This window comes from Sinohyriopsis cumingii, chromosome 2 (assembly GCF_028554795.1).
Source record: "Sinohyriopsis cumingii isolate HCF-2022 chromosome 2, ASM2855479v2, whole genome shotgun sequence".
Taxonomy (NCBI): Eukaryota; Metazoa; Mollusca; class Bivalvia; order Unionida; family Unionidae; genus Sinohyriopsis; species Sinohyriopsis cumingii.
Genome location: NC_142962.1, coordinates 154127549 through 154146800, shown reverse-complemented (window position 1 = coordinate 154146800; position 19252 = coordinate 154127549). Strand labels below are relative to the sequence as shown.

Here is a 19252-nt window from a genome sequence, read left to right as displayed (position 1 = left end):
GGGTTTAGTAAACCCCAGTCTGACTTTATTATGGAGCATTATGAACCATTCATATCAAAGGGTTATATATCACTCTTGGCTGACTCAGCCAATCATATCACTATTAACATTTTAAGGGACAAAGGAGCTTCTCAGAGTCTTTTGTTGTCAGGTACTTTACTTTTTTCTGAGAAGTCTTCTTCTAATGAGAGTGTTTCTATTCAGGGAGTAGAGTGCGGTTTTGTTAATGTTCTTCTTCATTGTGTAAATTTGTCATCAGACTTAGTCTCAGGGTCCGTGACATTCGGAACAGTCTCTATTTTACCCGTTGAAGGCAACCATTTATTACTAGGCAATGACCTAGCCGGAGACAAGGTTGTGGTTAATCCACTTGTAACTTACAAGCCTTGCTTGAATCAGAACATCGATCAATTGATAAAGAATTCCCTGATTTATTCCCAGCTTGTACAGTTACCAGAGCTATGGCAAAGAAAGCTCTTGAGAATGATTTAGTCAGGCTTTTGATGAGGTCACTTTCACTCCTTGTTTGGAACAATCAGAATGTATTGGTCACTGTGATCAATCAGAAAGTATTGATCACAGTGATCTTTAACGACTCATTCTCTTTATTCTAATCAGGGTGATAAACGACAATCACTTGTCGTCGAACAGGAAAAAGGTCCTGAAATCTCATGTTTGTTTCAAAGAGCCATTAGTGAAACTGAAGCTACTGATGTTCCTGTCCGTTATTTCATTACAAATGGAATTCTTATGAGAAAAGGGAGACCTCCCGAGGTACCTGCTGATGACGAATGGTCAGTGAACTACTAAATTGTACTTCCAAAACCTTACAGACAGGAAATACTTAGTCTGTCCCATGACACTCCATTGGCTGTTCATTTAGGGATCAATAAAAGGTATCACAACATCTTGACTCACTTCTACTGGCCAAATATCAAAAGTAATTTTGGTAATAATGTAGATCTTGTCATACTTGTCAAATGGTTGGAAAACCCAATCAGAAAATATCTAAGGCTCATCTACAGTCTATTCCTGCCTTTCACTAACAATTTAGTAGTATTATGGTAGATTGTGTTGCTCTCTTACCTAAGACCAAGTCTGGTAATCAATACATGTTGACCATTATGTGTGTGTAAACAAGGTTTACAGAGGCACTTCCTCTGAGGAATATTAAAAGTCTGATAAAGTTTTTTTCTTACTCAATTTGGCTTTCCCAAATCTGTTCAATCGGGTCAACGGTCAAATTTTAGGTCTAGAACTTTCCAGCCTAGCATGCTTCATTTTGGCATTCAGCATTTCAAGTCAAAAGTGAAGTTATGGTTTGACAGAACTTTAATGGAGAGAAATTTCGAGTTTGGTAATAATTAAATTGTCTCTCGTGCTCATTCTTCAATTTTTTCTTCAGATTAGATATTACGACCCTTACAAAGTTAAGAAGAAAATGAGTGAGTTCAATTATAATATTAATGCTCCTGTGATCTAAATAAATTTTAGGATAAACATTATATTGAAAAATAGCCAGGCTTAACATGAAATTAATTTAGTTGTACATGTCCCACCCAGTGAAGATTTAAGTGAAGGAATATCATCATATTCTGCTGATACTGAGTGACAAATCTTCGGAATTCAGAAATTATTAAAAATCTGGACCAGAAACATTCACTTTTGCAAGAGCAAGAATGAAATGAACTTAAACAGTTATTGTTTGAATATGAGCACTTATTTCTAGATGTTCCTACAAGAACGAACACAATTTTTCATGACGTAGAAATGCAAAATTCCAAACCTGTGAAACAACACCGTTAGATGATGAATTATCTCAAGGAGGAATACTTGAAAAAAGAAATTCCGTATTTGATGGAGAATGATTTTATAGAGTCCAGTAAAAGTAACTGGAGTACACCATGCATTCTTGCTCTAAAACCAGATAAAACGTTCCGTATGTGTACTGATTATAGGAAGGTGAATAGTGTGACAAAAACAGATTCATTCATATTACAAAGAATCGATGACTGTATTGATAAGTTCAGGAATGCTAAGTATGTCACCAAATTTGACCTTCTGAAAGAATTTTAACAAATTCCACTAACGGAAAGAGCAACGGAAATTTCTGCATTCGTGACTCCACATGAACTTTACCAATATAAAGTAATGCCGTTTGGGATGAAAGGGTCGCCAAGTACATTTCAACGTCTCATGGTCCAGACAATTGTGATGCTTACATTGATGGTCATCATCTACAACGACTCCTGGAAAGAACATTTAGCAACAATTCGGAAATTCTTTGATAGACTCACAGATACATGTTAGACAATTTATCTAAAGGTGAGTTCTGCCGTGCTAGTGTAACTTTTCTAGCACATATCGTGGGACGTGGACAAGTTAAACCTATAGATGCTAAGGTCAAGGCTATCCCTGTGCCTATAAATAAAAAGCAACTGATGCGATTTTTAGGTATGGCTGAATACTATCGAAACTTTTGATCCAATTTTTCTATATTTGCTGAACCCCTGACAAATTTATTGAGTAAGAAAAACAAGTTTCTTTGGACTGAAAAATGTCAGGAGACTTTTGACAAGTTGAAAGCCGTACTTAAAACCACGCCAGTTCTTACAGCTCCAAAATTTAGCCAATCTTTTAAATTGTCTGTTGATGCAAGTGATGTTGGGGTTGGAGCAATTTTGATTCAAGCAGAGTAAAATGGTATTGATCATCCAGTGTGCTATGTTTCTAAGAAATGAAATGAACACCAAAGAAATTATTCAACAATAGAGAAGGAATGTTTGGCTTTGATAATGTCATTACACCATTTTGAAGTTTACCTTTGTTCAGCTCCTTCTTCGATTATTGTGTTTAGTGACAACAACCCCCATACTTTCATCGGCAAGATGAAAACTAAAAATCAAGGACTACTAAGTTTGAGTTTATTGGTACAGGAATATAATCTTGACATCAGGCACATTAAAGAAAAATATAATTTAACAGCAGACGCACTTTCCCATGTATAACAATGTATTATTTCATGTACTCTGTGTGTAATTCATAAGAGTTCTGCTTATGTTTTTCTTTAATCTATGGTAAAGCATTCGAACATTTTATTATTATCCCTTCTAAAATATTATTCGTGGATTATTCTTGGATTATTTTTGGATTTTATTCTTAAAACCGTAAGTTCATACATTCTATTTTTACAGTATTTTTCCAGGGAAATAAATAATTTGTTCTATTTTTTAAAGCTTGTTGTTTTCACTCTTTCTTGTGTTACTGTTTATTCGAGCCTAAACACAGAACATAAGAACTGGCCACGTAGACATTCAACACCGACTATTTCAGCAATGTGTGTCATTTTATAGAATTTGATTCTACATAACTTTAATTGGCAAGAGTTCACTTCATTTGCATTCATATACATCCATATTCCTTTGGTAGGTCATTATTTAGACGCCCCGATAGGTGCATAAAGCAAAATCAATGTTTCTTTTTTTTGTGGACGAAATGACTCTAAAGTGTGATCAAGTACAATCCGGACAGAATGTCGCGAGCTGTGATGTCACAATGAAAGCTACGCACATTGACAAAAAATATCGTTCTACCCTCGATTGTTACGATTCCACTCGATGTGCTCTTAGTTTGACCCAAGTTTAATACATGGCCACCATTGTAATAGTCCATAGCGATAAATAATTTTCATCTGGAAGTTTCTTGGTGACAGTTAGGGTGCAGAGCAGTCAATGATCATTATTGAATAGACTTTATTTAAATAAAACTAGTGTTAAGTTTTGAAAGAAAAATGTATATTTAATTAAAGTTCAATAAATGCGCATACATGACCCATGTCACTTGCACTGTAGTAATAGCACTAACCTCTTAATGCTGAGCGCCAAGCGAGGCAACTGCTAGTACCATTTTTATAAGTTTATGGTATGACTCGGCCTGGGTTCGGAGCAGCGACCTACCTCACCCGAGGCGGACGCTCTAAACACAGAGGGCACCGTAGCGGTTAGGTGCAAATGAGTGGGCAATCTACTTTCGGATTTGCTTTTTACACGTTGACATATGGTTTTCAACTCTAATTTTGGGATAGCATATTTGATACTTGATATACATGCATCCGAAATCAAATCTTAGGCATATAACTCAAAGATCCCATATGCTTAAATACCTTGTCAATTTTCTCGTTTTCTTATTTATTTAAATTTAGTACAATGCAGTAAATATGTTTGAGAAAATCTCTCTCTCTCTCTCTCTTTCGTTATACACACCCACTCACACCCACCCACACCCACCCACCCACACAGATATATATATATATATATATATATATATATATATATATATATATATATATATATATATATATATATATAGTTAACTAAGTAACAGGAGGAAGCCAAACAAAACAATTTTTGTAAAGATTTAAAAACAATTAAAAATGTATTTAATTATTGAAGTTATACGTGACAATAAGATTAAAACCTACAGTGTTATGAATCCAAGTGAATCCAAATTATTCCTGATAAAGTTCTATGACAGTCCAAAAGAATGAAAAGTTCCGTATAAATTTCAAAACCGGAAATGTACTGGTCTGTCAAGAATTGTCACGTTGTTAAGATGGCATTCTCCAGAACTCCTTTGCATAATTCACACAAGTTCCAGAATAATATTATAGTCCAAAATAATGAGCAGTTTCTATTTTAACTGAACAGTCCAAACAAATCTTTTTTGCTCGAGTAATATCTAAGCAGAACATACAATACGTCCGCAGACTTACAACAGGAACACAAGAAATGGGAATGGCTTCAAAATAGGAATGAAACTGATTGCTCAGTTCTCTCCTTATATACACATTATATTACGACTATTTTTCACAGGATACACCACGGACAAATCATACTACTTAGTTTGTCTCTATTCATATGACCTAGCCCAACCAACAGGAAGTTACTGAATTCTTCTAGAACTGTCCAAACCCCATTAGCCAATGATAAATTAAACCAGTCTTATTCTAGTCTTATTATTAAGATTATTATTAGTAATTGTCAACACATACATAATCATCCATTAATAGATCGTATGTAATGCTATTCTCTTACGAGAACTCAGTCACGTAGGCACAATTTAATTAAAAAGAATCTGTACAACTTAGTGCCATGAATAGAAATTTAAACACTCGAATAAAATCATGTACCTGGAGTTACAAAAATATAGATATGCATAACACTCCCCCCATAAGGAAATGAATGATTTATCAAATAATGCTTTTTTCATATTAATCAAACACACAAATGATAATAATAGTGAAATTACACAGGAAGATGTATAATGAATATACAAAAATGTATACGAAATAAAGTAATATAAAACTCATGTACACGTGAAAGTGCAACTGCGATTAAATTTTCGTTTTGCTTGATGTGCCGAATGTTGATGTTGTATTATCAAACTCCATCTCAATGATCTCTGATTTTCATTTTTCATTTTATTGATGAAAGTATGGGGCCTGTGATCACTGAACACAATTGTCTGAGCAAGAGCAGAATTATTATACACTTCAATGTGTTGCGAAGCCAAAATTAAAGCCAAACATTCCTTCTATAGAGTGGAATAACTTCTCTGGTGCTTCTTTAATAGTAAATAGTAATAGCACACTGGATGATCCGCGCAAGTTTTATCTTTCAGAATTAATATGCCACTAACCCGTGTATCAATTGTATCAATATACATTTTAAATGGTTGATTGAAATTTGGAGCTGAACGAAAGAACTGGTGCACTTTTAAGTATGGCCGATCATTTATCAATCGATTCCTGACATATGTACGACCCATAAAATGTGGACTTTTTACTCAGTACATTGGTCAGGGGCTCAGCATTTATGGAATATTTGAATAAAATGTCCGATAATATTCAGCCGTAACTATAAATTGCATCAGTTGCTTGTTTCTGACAGGCACAGGGAATTCAGAGATAGATTTAATCTTAGCTTCTACATGCTTGACATGACCATATTCCACAATATGTTCTATAAATGTGACACAAACTCATTTTTAGTTTAAGTAATTGTCAAATTTGCCTCACTCAAGCGAACTGAGAATTTCCTGATAGTTTCCAGGTGATCTTTCCAGGAATCGCTGTAGGTAAAGACGTCAATGATGTATGCATCACGGCCATCTATACCAGATGTCATATTTATTAAATGCTGGAATGTAGAGAGAAAATGTTTCATACCAAATGGATCACTTTATATTAGTAGAGTCCATCTGGAGTTGCAAACGTCAATTTTTTTTCTCTATCCGTAAGTGGAATCTGCCAGATTCTTTTTAATAGGTCATAATAGTGATATGTTTGTATTTCCAGTTATGTCAATACAGTCATCAATTCTTGGTATTGGAAATTAGTCTAGTTGGTCTCACTGTTCACCTTTCTGTATTCAGTGCACATACGGAAAGATCTGTCTTTTCTCAGCACATAAATACTCTGCGACATCTAGTTACTTTTGTTTAGTTCAATAACGTCATTCGCCAACAAATATTCAGCCTCCATTATCAAACATTCCTGTTTGAGAGCATTCAACCTGTAAGAGTACTACAGTCTTGGAGCTACAATTTCAACATAGATTTTGTTCGTTCCAGGAGGAATATCTGGGAACAAGTGCTATTAGCTGCTTTAACTATTCTTTCTCCTATGGCTGTAGATGCGAAAGTTTATTGTCCTGATTCATTGATATTTCAGAATTTTGAAGAACCAATGTCACCACAATCCGGTTGTACTTCATCATATAAATCGACACTATGTGGGACTGGAACAACTAAATTTATTGAGCGATTTACAAATCTATCTCAACTAACATACTCTTTTAACATATTCACATGACTTTTGACGGAGTAATTTCTGTTTCCGCCTCCCAATAATGTTGATATAATTTAAATCACTTTCTTTATAAGGACCATAATATCTAACCTGATGAGGATTTTCAAGTATTGGCAAGAAACAACTTTATTAAATGGCTGAACAGTTCTTACCATTTCTGGTTTTGACCTGCCTTGATTGTCGCTTAGAGTGAGTCCCTCTGTTACCTGTCTTCTTGTCCTGCGTGATCGTATATTTGTCAGTCGCCTATGGCTAGATGTGACCTGTATCGTTGTCCGTTAAGGTGCCTTTGTGGTCGCGAGTATGCTAGTCTCTACGAGCTCTTGATGGTTGGTTAAAGAAAAAATGGATGCACTACCGTTGCTAGTTTTCGCGTGCTTCCATTGGTGGAAACGATGTTTGAAATGCTTTGTCGAGTTGGCACAGAGATAATTATATGCATTACTGTTATTACAAATAGGTACAAATACTTATTCAACTGCCGCTTAAATACGGTGTGAGCGTGATTTTGATTTTTAACGTAGCTTTAACAATATTTTACTCAAATTTCCACGATGTCTGCAGTGTGACAGTTTATAGTGATGTCTAACACTGAGGTATAATGCCGCAGACAAGTGGCATCATGTCTCACCCAGTCATATTATCCTGACACCAGGCCGACATAACTTCTGAATGCCGAGCACTAAGCGAGGCAGCTGCTAGTGCCATTTTTTATAAGTCTTTGGTATGACTCGGGCGGGATTCGAACCCGGATCATCCTGCATCCAAGGCATACGCTCTAACCCCGCTTAAATAAGGAATGTACTTATTAGTTTTATCTGGGTTCTAAAAGCTCGCCAGAAAATGACAGAAACATTACAAATTAATTTTGAAACAACCCCTGTAAATATACAAAGGACGCATCCACGCGTGTCTTCGCACAGTGGTATTCACCTGTTCAAACCGCAGTGGTCAATGACATTACGGACGAGTAACCTCAAGTTTACAAATACATGTTTATGAGTTTAATTCAAGATTAAATGTTGATATTTAGTACTTTGAAGTTTCTTGAAAACTGAATTATAAATATGAATTTTTTATTCGAGTGGCATTTGATTAGCTATTTATTTATAACTGAAATAACTTACTCCAGGTACTCCTTCCGATGGAACAAATTATAATGTAATGTTTATTTTATGCTCATTTGAAGTCATATGGACAAAATATATGATTTAATGACAAAAAGGGCAAATAATCCCCAGTATCTATTTTGTGCATTACACCGCTTATTTAGGTCATGTGACATCCAACGATAGCAGCAGAAGCTGTACATGGTAATTAATTCCAACTGATATGAATATGACAACTGATAATTGGTTTTAAAAAAAACGGTTAACAAACTGCCAGCCAATTTCACTTTGTTCGTTTAGTAACTTCTCTAACATGGATGAAATCCAAAGTGTTTCAAATCTAGTTTGGAAACAACCTCTCTAATTTTACAGAAGAGCACAGTCACAGATGTATTCATACCACGATTTTCTCGTTTTCAAACCATTTCATACCGGTAAGTAAACTCAACTTTACATCTTCATGTTTAAAGGGTACGTTCAAAATGGAATAATGATATTTTGAACTCCGTCAATATTTGGTGAAGTTTTTGGAAACTAACAAAAAAAAAATTATTCGAGTATCAATAGATACAACATTTTATGTATTTCTATTTATAATAATATACAATACGTATCAGTTAGAATTAATAGCAATGCACACTTTTTGTTGTGCTCATTTAAAGTCATACAGCCCGCTTCATGGTGTCATGTGACCAAAACTGGCACATAAACCTTAAATCGTAATAAAAGATGGCAAATCGTAGCCGCGACCTTCATATTGCTCTACTGTACCAGTAACGTCCAGAAATAAAGCCTGGAAGGGGGGGGGGAGAGGTTAGCACTGTCAGGAAAGGAGGCAGCTGTTAATCAAGGAACACCCAGCATAGCAGATAAATAGTTTCATAGTTTCAGTAACGGAAGCAACGCCAACCAGGGGGTGGTGAAAGAAGTACTAGGAAAAAAGAGCGAAGAAAAGAAGAATGGAAAACATATGAAGTACATGTGCGGTGTAACTCTTGCGAAGCTGGCCATGGAAGCTGTCGCGAAATATGCAGTTATGTTACCGCTCCTTTCCTACTCACTGCAGCAGACAGGGAGGTCCAGCCTGAGTATGTCTGCATTTTAGCAATCAGCAACAACTGACAGACAACAATCAGCAATCGGCCACAACTGCGTATCAGAGTGAGCAATACAAGACTTAGGCAGATGAATTAGAGTTTAAATATGCACACTTAAATTTGACAATTAATTCCTTTGCTGTAATAAATTATAAGAATTGAATAAGTATAAATTTCTTATTTATAAGCAGGGTATATTCAGTTTTTAAGAAGAGTTTTCAGTTCATCACGTGAGAATTGCTGTACGGCATTTGATCATTTTATTGTCCAGTTCAATAAATTGTACACTGTAATAATCGTGTACATTGAAATTGATGTGTAAAAAGAGAAATATAACAATGTTTTACTTGTCAATGATCGATCCGTGATAAGTAAAGTCACAAAGGCTTGATTTCCAAACATTTATTTGCACCTAAGGCAAAATATATGTAGCAAACAAGTATGAGAGAGATAAGAGTATTTCGTGATAATGATGCAGACTTTTGATTTCAGAACTTTTCAGTCCCAAATTTATTTACACTTCTTGATAATTAATATATAATAAGTGTAAAAAATGGGATAAAATGTTTATCACAGTCCTGTGCATTAAAAGCTGAAATTAGTATAGGCAACTTCAACGAAAGCAAATAAACATGCTACAACTTTTCACACAAAGAGAAACATTACCTTTCTGACAAAACATGACGACGCTATTCTTTACGATAATTGTTAAGATATTCATTTTAATATTTATGATATTTATAACGAATATCAAGAAAAAAATTAATTAATTATATAATTTGCAAAACTGTTTCACCAAATGTATGTCTTAAGCGCAGAATAACTCTAATCCTGCTACCGTTTTAGAACAGATAAAAGGACAGTATGACATGCGCTGAAGATTGGTGCAAGAAAATGTAATCACAATTTACTCTTTTACTCAAAATAATAACTACCATCCATTCGTAGAGTTAGTAATGGTTTTCATTTTTCTAACCTTTTAGCATCCATAAAACGGATTGTTTTAAATAATATTAAAAACTATATGTGACACATATGATAGTAGATATATACTTGTATGAAAATCATTCACAACAGACTTTACAACTAATACACGTGGTTTACATTCTACTAGTAACCAGGAGCTAAGAAGACTCTACGTAGTAATAATGGACCAAGGTATGAATCCTGGAAGAATCTTAGTGGTCAGTCGAATAATAAATAATATTCTAAGACAGCTTTAAAAAAGTATAGAAAATATAATGCTACAATTTTTCTACCTTAATTGTTCTTGTTAATAAAATTAGACAATGCTGATAATGATGCTGGTTGTGGTGGTGACTGTGATCGTGCTAGTGGTCGCTCGCAGTAAGAGTGTATGCCGAACACGAAATGCAACTGATTCTAACGTCCACAGCATGACGAACACAATATGCAAATGAATCGAACGTCTACAGCACGCTGAACACGAGATGTAAATGAATCGAAGGTCTACAACATGCCAAACACGAGATGCAAATGAATCTAACGTCTACAGCATGCCGGACTTGAGATACAAAAAAATCTAACGTCAACAATATGCCAGACATAAGATACAAATGAACATATTGTCTACAGAGGTGTTTGCTCAGCATAAGCACCGTTACTGTGTCCTCCTGAAGTCTGAAACAAAAAAGGGAATTGATTAGTTAATTTAATTAATCATTCTCATATGCATACATACATACATACATACATACATACATACATACATACATACATACATACATACGTACGTACGTACGTACGTACGTACGTACATACATACATACATACATACATACATACATACATACATACATACATACATACATACATGCATACAGTGTAAATCACCAAAATAAAAACATTTCTTCAAAAGTATTTTGAGTTTGCAAAATTGGAAAATAAACTTTGACTCTTTGAACCTGATATATCTTGGAATGCCCAAAAATATTTATTTGCAAATTCTAAGAAAAAGGCAAATGCTTGAATGTTATTTCTTTTATTTAAGATCAAACTCAGGTCAACTTACGGTCATAAGTTTTTTCTTGTCATCAGGACGGGAGTGCCGTCTACATGTGATCACCATGACAACCAAACCAAGGCAAACAACCAATGTTAATGCCACAGCAACAGCTATAATCAAACCCAAGTTTAAGGGACTGATTTCATTGCCTTTATCTGAACTCGTCTGTTGTCCACTAACCTTGATTTTGAATGAAATAAAAATACAAATTTAATTTCATTCAATTGCATATTCGACTTTTCCAAAATATAATTCTTACATAGAGAAAAAAAGCTTTAATGAAAATAAGATATATCCTGCAATTAATTCGACAACTTTCATATAAACTTATTTTGACACAAATTCCAAAGGTACGTTATTCTGAGTCTCGTAAGAAAATTGCTCATTCTTTATTTTATTTTAATCAGAGTTATAAATGATTAATTTGTATCCAGAAATATATAAATTTTTTATAAAATATATAAACTTTTATCCAGGCGGATTAATAAAAATATATAACATTTTATCCAGACGGATTAACGGATTAATACAACATATATAACATTTCATCCAGACAGATTATATATATATATATATATATATATATATATATATATATATATATATATATATATATATATATATATATATATGTGTGTGTGTGTGTGTGTGTGTGTAATAAACTGACTACGAACAGTGCAAAACTAGTATCTAGCTAGCCAAGGGCTTTCGAGTCTATCTGAGTCTTTTTCAAAGGCAAATACAAAACATAGACAAGACAAACAAAAAAAAACCCAGACAAACCGTTGTCTTTGTAAGACTTTACATGACTATATATATATATATATATATATATATATATATATATATATATATATATATATATATATATATATATATATATATATATATATATATATATATATATATATATATATATATATAATATTTTGTCCAGAGGAATTATTTCTTTTTAAATAATATTTTCTCAAGACGGATTAATTAAAAGATATAAGATTTTATCTGGAGGGATTTTTGCAACATATGGACTTGGTTATTAAATACTATTTAATGTGCCTTGTATAATAATGAATCAGTAAATCAGAAAGTCGACATAGTTCAAGTTTCCGTTAACATATATACTGATCCAAGTAATTCAGCTAGCATGAAGTGAATTCGTATACCTGATTAAAGATGACGTATACTTTTGCATGTGGATATAATGAATGATGGATAAAATGAAATATTTTAGGGAATCCCAAACGGTTCGTTGATTGATAGTTGAACCACAGTAATGATTAAGAGTTTCTCGCTCAAGTCAGAACGCCATTGCTGAGAAGTGATTGTAATTTTAAGGATGGGGCTGGATACTAGCCTCCAGCTAATTGTATACTAACCATCGAGCCACCCATGTTAGAGTTATCTTCTGGTTTCAGGAATCTGACCGAGGCTACAGCGTGACGCCTTTGAAATGTCGCTTCTTCTGCCTGTATCCCACATACATGAAAATACATGAAACCCGTTTGTAATTTGTTAGAAGCCATACAATACTTATCCAAATAATATATCAATAAACTCGTCTTAAAAAATGAAATAATCAGTTAAAGAAACTATCGTCATTAAGAACCAGCTACGTTTTCTGCTTTGGTAAGATAGACATTTAACCCTATTGTTGTACTTCAACAAATGCATAACTTTGCAGAATTAATCATATATTTTGTTTTAATCTGTTTATATAAAATAAGTTAAATTATTTCAATTAAAGAAACTGGAGAACTATATTGTATTCAATCAAAAGACGTCGGGTTTTATAAGAGTTAATCCAATAATAAGCTTACCATTTCTTTAGAATTAGGTTGCAAGTTAACCATTAATTTCAAAATACCGCATAAGTAAATTTCTTATTTAATAATAATTTTAACAAACTGTTGAACTTCTAGATTTTCTTTATAATCTTTTTCACGTCTTAAACTCACAGACTGTCCAGCATACATGGTTCCCGAATCATAATTTCCTTCATTCGCACATATACATTGCCTAAATGTATATACATAATTGCATATGGTAACCAAAGTACCGTGATAAACTTACCTTAATAAAAATTTGTAAATTTGAAAGGGTATTATTATCTAGCTCGGATACAAGATTTAGAGTAGCCCTGTAGTAACCATTCGTCGTTCTTATCGTACTGATAGAAAAATGGAGGTCAAATCCACGGGGTGTTGCTGAAATTGATAAGAGTAACCATCGTTATTGGGGTTTTGGTACAGGAAAAAACAAGGCTGTTATGACAAATATGCCAAAAATTGTCCAAGGTGCCCGTTGCGCATGTCTTTCTGGACTGGAGAGGAATAAAGATGGTAGAATTGAGGACACAGCATGTAGTAACACTGTCTCATATCTGTCATTGGGACACTTTCTTTCAAACCTATGTCTGTCATTTCTTGACGTGTATATGAAACGCAAAATATTAGTAAAGTAACAAATTCTACAAAGATATTTTATTTAAAAAAGACGTTATACATAATGAGGTATTATTAATGCATACACGTTCATGAACCTTAAAGTCGTACTTGTTAACCCTTGCAACAATGACATCCTACCGATCGAATAAACAACTGAGATAATAGTTTTAAAATGAAAATCTTGATTACTAAGGACGTATAAAGAACAGTGGGTACTTTTAGAGGACATACTATTTTGAAGTCATATATATATATATATATATATATATATATATATATATATATATATATATATATATAGAGAGAGAGAGAGAGAGAGAGAGAGAGAGAGAAGGGGGGGGGCACTCATAGTATTTTATATTTTACTACTACTTCTCTGCGAATGCATGTTTGTTTTTTCGGTGGGGGTTGCAATCTATTCGCAAAATTTCATCCGACAGCCCTCAGAAAGGTCACAAGTTGTTATTTGCTTTGGAGGTTTTGCTTTGCTTGATTTCGTTTAGGCTGGTAAAGGGGGCTGGGGGTTTTGCAAATCATTTCCAGCTTTTGGTACTGAAAGTGATTTCGTGTTGTGTTACACCTAGACTTACTGGCTATGATGGAAAATTGGATTTCTGATAACTGTGAGTCCATATCTTTTGCCTGAACATCAACGTAGGTTGATTCCGTTCCTTCTGAAGTCATTAGTCTTATTTCTTTATTCTGAAAATGGATGAAACACGAAGGATACCTGTTATTTTTGTTTTATTCTGCTCACTTCGTAACACATCATTGTCATTTTTTTATCCATTAACTGTAACAAATTCGAGTGTGCATATGTCATCTTAGCAAATATATCTGAAATTTAGCTCATTATTTTTCTTGGAGGTAAACCATATTAACACTGAAGCCAAAATTAAAAATACAATTGATGAATGCAATGTAAGTCTATTTATTGGGCGGTTATTTGATAATAAGGTACACGAAGCAAATATAAAGTTCCCGCAACCCTATGATGGCAGATTTATAAAATATTTACATTTCTCAGCACCAATTTGCATTATAATCGTATATCTGTTAAATCTGGTTTCGAAATTTCATTTTCCTTTTGGAATACGAAAGAATTCGGGATACTTAAAAAAAAGTAAACTTTTAAACCCATTTTGAAGCTTATATAAAATAGTACGAATAAATACCTTTCAGTATGAATCAATATATTTCAATATGAATCAATACATTTCAATATGAACAAATACTTTTCACTATAAATCAATACACGTCGGTATGAATCAATACACGTCGGAATATATCAATAGATTTCAATATCAATCAATATATTTTAATATAAATCAATACATTTTAACAGAATAGTTTTTTGTAAATGCTGTCATTTTTAAAGCACTTGATTAGCAAAAATTTAAAATTTATACAATTTATTTTTATTTAAGTCTTTCCAAAACACTGACAATAATTAAACATTAGGACAGATAAAAAAAAATCAACTAGGGTTTATATCATGTTGTAGCTTGAATTCAGAAATAGTTTATTAATGTATAAGCTAAACTAAATGGAGTTTCACAAACAAGCTGCAAATTACTAAGAGTTATGTATATTTAATTTGTATTTTATGGTGACCTTTGTCCGTAACTGAAGGTAGGATTTTGGGCCTATCTGAATAATGTCATTTTTTAAATAAAAATATATAAAATGTTTACTTGGATTTGAGTTCAGGATATTGGTTTTTTCCTTGGAAATTCAATGGTTTGCCTGGTTTTGTCAGGTTGTTTGCAAAACTCTAAGAAAATAGACCCGACTTTTTTTAATAGTTTGATGGAAGTGTCCATTGGAAATTAACTCAGTCCAGGACATTTTATGGTTTATTAAGTCATGTAACGGTCTGTATATAAAGAATACGAAGAAAACAATTATTAATTCTTATATTAATAAGTGTTCTTGTGGAATCACTTTTAGCTGTGTTCAGATATAATTTGAGAGGAATTATTTATTCAAAGAATTTATTGGAATTACAAAGAGGTCATTGTCATTTTGGATTAAAACATTACTTTGGGATTATTGCGAATTCATTCAAAGACATTCTGCATCATATCATTTGGATATATCAAGACTATTAGTACATCGGCACATTCAAAACTATTGATACATCTACACATTGAATAGTGGAAATAATTTGGAACAATAATGGAATTCATTCGGAACACTATACATTTAGACTTTGATTGAACTTTTAAGATTTATTTGGGATTTAACTTACAATACTGTAAGTTCCTTTTAAATTTATTCAAGGGAAATAAATTATTTGTTGAATTTTACTAAACTTGTTGATTTTTTATTACTTAGTTTAAGGCCATTGAATCGTAAATCTCGACTAAACTAAATGGATTCTCACAAAATAACTATAATATATTACTGCATGGCCTCCAGTAAAACGATTTTCACAAAATTCTGTAACTTAATAATACATTAACTCCACTAAAACAATTTTCACAAAATAACTATAATTTACTGAAGCATGATCGCCATTAAAGGGATTTTTCACAAGAATATTAGTTTCAGAATGAAAAGATACAAAGTTTAAAACATTAAATGGGTAGGAATGCAAATACATGAAGGATGTTGCTCATTCCAATACGTTTGCATGTTACAGTTTTAATCTATACTTACCGTCTTTGTTTAAATGATACATTTACGTCCTTTGTTTTAGTGTTACATTTACCGCCTTTGTTTCTGTGTTACATCATTTACCGCTTTTGTGTCTAACATTTGTCCCCCTTTGATTCAATGTTACAACATTTACTGCCTTTGATTCTATGTTATGACGCTATTAGTATTACTTTAAAACACGCCATCATTTTTATTCGGAGAAGTTCTTAATGAAAACTATGGTGTATCTTCACCGAATTCAGATACATGTATTCACAAACACAAACACATATATACATAAAAATAAATGTTTATACTCAATTTATTTTAGGAGGTTGCTGTATTTAATAAGAGTAACTTACTTTAAATAGTATTTTCACTCTATTCTGAATTGCTACTCTACCATTCCACGATAGAGAATTTTATTATTGCGATGTTGGATGTAAATTGTGCAATTTAAAAGAATTTTACTTTTCTTGCTTATGGAAAGTCCAAATATAAAGAATACTATCTTTGCACCTAGGCACCCAACACCGTTTAGTTATAAATTCAAAGTAACCTTTGCGCAATAAAATTATCTTTGAGTGATAACCACTCCTAAATTTTGCCACGCAGTAAATACCATATGTACGTCCTTGGTGTACACAGAGTACTCGGGCCAAGCACAAGCGCCCTTGTGTTGTAGACATCCGGTATACTGGAAAACAGGCCCTAAATCATCCCCGTCTGTTACGGTTATTTTGACTGTTGTAAAGGCTGAGTTCGGTGATGGCATTCCTCCATCCTGTTGAAATAAATAAATAAATAAATAAATATATATATATATATATATATATATATATATATATATATATATATATATATATATATATATATATATATATATATATATATATATAATAATAATAATAATAATAGAGGTCTCAACTCGCATAAAGGAAATACACCCGAGAATGTTACCAGAAAGGGTCATTGCAACTTAAATATAAATGCAGATTATTAAAAATGAACAACAAAAGATGTAATTTCAAAGCATGTTATTTGTCTATGCGATACATGCCAGTCATTTATTCATCGAGTGCAATACAATTATCATTCCGAATTCTGAGTGTTAAAGAAGACCAGTCTTCCTAGTGGACCTGGCACCCCTGTTTTAAGTGCCAACCTTTTGTTTCGAATACCGAGATAAACAGATACAATCGGCTCCTATGAATATAAGTTTATCATTTTAATCTAATTTTTAGCTTATCCTTTAGTACCACGGCTGAAGATTTATTTTGGTATAATGTTGCGATGCAATACATTAACAGGAAAAACAACTCCATTTTATTTCTTCTAATCAGTCTTGAAATGAGACCACTCCTAACTGCTACACTTTTCCGCAGTCCCGTCATTGACGTATTAATCTATGTTCAGTTGTTTATTCTTAATTGCGACCAATCCCATATTATGAATTCCGACCACAGCCCAAAGTAGAGTAATCAGAAAAATATAGTAATGACGTCACAATCTTTCTATTTCCTACTAATCCCCATCGGATTAAAATCGTATGTCCACTGACCTGGATGTAGGACAGTCTTGGGTATAAGACAGTCCTCGGTGTAGGACAGTCCTGGATGTACCACCAGGGTGTATGACAGTGGAGATATTTTATTAAGATTGCTACTAACCGCATATTAAAAAATGCGACAGCGGTTTTATTCCTTCTTACCTCGGATACTCAGAACAGAAGTTATCAGATAATATGGTGACTACGATGCACTTTTTATCCAGGTATTTCCTACATGTACAACAGACAGATAAGCACGATGATTATGCTCATTTAACATTATTTAATTAAACAGATCCTCCTGGAGAAAGGGTCTTAAAACAATTACTTCAAAAGAATGCTGATTATGACCTTCCTTGTCAAACATGATAAGAATACTAGCATTGAAAGTACAGACCGAAAACAAATGGAATGCAGTCTTATCGATGTGTGTGTGTGTGTGTGTGTGTGTGTGTGTGTGTGTGTGACCTTGAAGAAGGCTTGCCTAGTCAGAGAGAGAGAGAGAGACTGGTGTTACTAAATTGAAACTAACATTGATCATATTCCAAATGAATTTAGGAAAAAAATTATATTTTAGCCACAGTTTCGATAGCTGTTGAACTATCCACTGTATAATGGTTTAGTTACAGAATGATACAAGTGTACAAGATGACAAAGGTAGCGTCCACACAATGGATTTTTTTTTATAAATCCGAGGTAGGTTGGTAACTCGCCTTCCCAACTCGCTCCCCTTCTGCGGACGCCCATGGATCTAATATCTTATCACACTGCTGATTTCAATATGTTAAGTAAGTATGAACTGTACAAACTCGGAAGTTTCGAAATTTAGTCAGTACTTTTGGTGAGAATGAGGTTAGTAGCCAGTAGTTAATAGAATTAAGAAAAGAGTGAATCACAAGGAATTGACAGCGAAAAATATTGGAGCAATATAAAGAAACGTTCAGCAGAGTAGCAGTATGGTAAAATAAGGAATGGATTAACCCTGATACATTGAGAGTGTCAAAAGATGATAAATATAATCTTTCAAAATTATGGGATGCTAAGCGGAATGAGGTTAGCCATGAAACTTAACCTCTCAAATGTTGTTCTTGATTATTACTAAGCGCATTTCAGTATTCTCGTGGTGTCATATTGTGTTTTCCACGGAAATAGTGAACAAATGAATCTATTCTACCCATCCAGTCAGTATATAACGGCAAAATGAATCTATTCTACCCATCCAGTCAGTATATAACGGCAAAATGAATATAATATATCCATCCAGTCAGTATATAACGGTAAAATTAATCTCTTCTACCCATTCAATCAGCATATAACGGCAAAAAAAAAAGCTTGCGAAAAAATACAGAAAACATTGTTATCTTAAAAACCAAGTTTTATTATACATTCTTGAGATATCTGACCTTTATAAACGTATTCAATAGTAAACACTTTGGTTCGACAAAGAAACAAAATGTTAATCTGTATCTACTGAGGCTCGAACTCAGGATTTTCTGCGTGAAAGGCAGATAACCACTAC

The 19252-nt window shown here is 33.3% G+C and overlaps 1 protein-coding gene across 2 annotated transcripts in view; it reads right to left on the bottom strand.

The window, feature by feature from the left end:
- Positions 1 to 9461: 9461 nt before the first annotated feature.
- LOC149806138 (cadherin-99C-like) overlaps positions 9462 to 19252 on the bottom strand; it is a 29261-nt gene continuing 19470 nt past the window's right edge. For both annotated transcript variants that reach the window (XM_089951037.1, XM_089951038.1), the window contains exons 9-14: positions 16807 to 16968; positions 14135 to 14246; positions 13171 to 13304; positions 12477 to 12566; positions 11107 to 11280; positions 9462 to 10715 (exon numbers count right to left, since the gene is read on the bottom strand). In XM_089951037.1, coding sequence (XP_089807163.1) covers positions 10665 to 10715; positions 11107 to 11280; positions 12477 to 12566; positions 13171 to 13304; positions 14135 to 14246; positions 16807 to 16968 — 723 coding nt within the window. In that variant the 3' untranslated portion in view covers positions 9462 to 10664. The remainder of the gene's footprint in view (positions 10716 to 11106; positions 11281 to 12476; positions 12567 to 13170; positions 13305 to 14134; positions 14247 to 16806; positions 16969 to 19252) is intronic.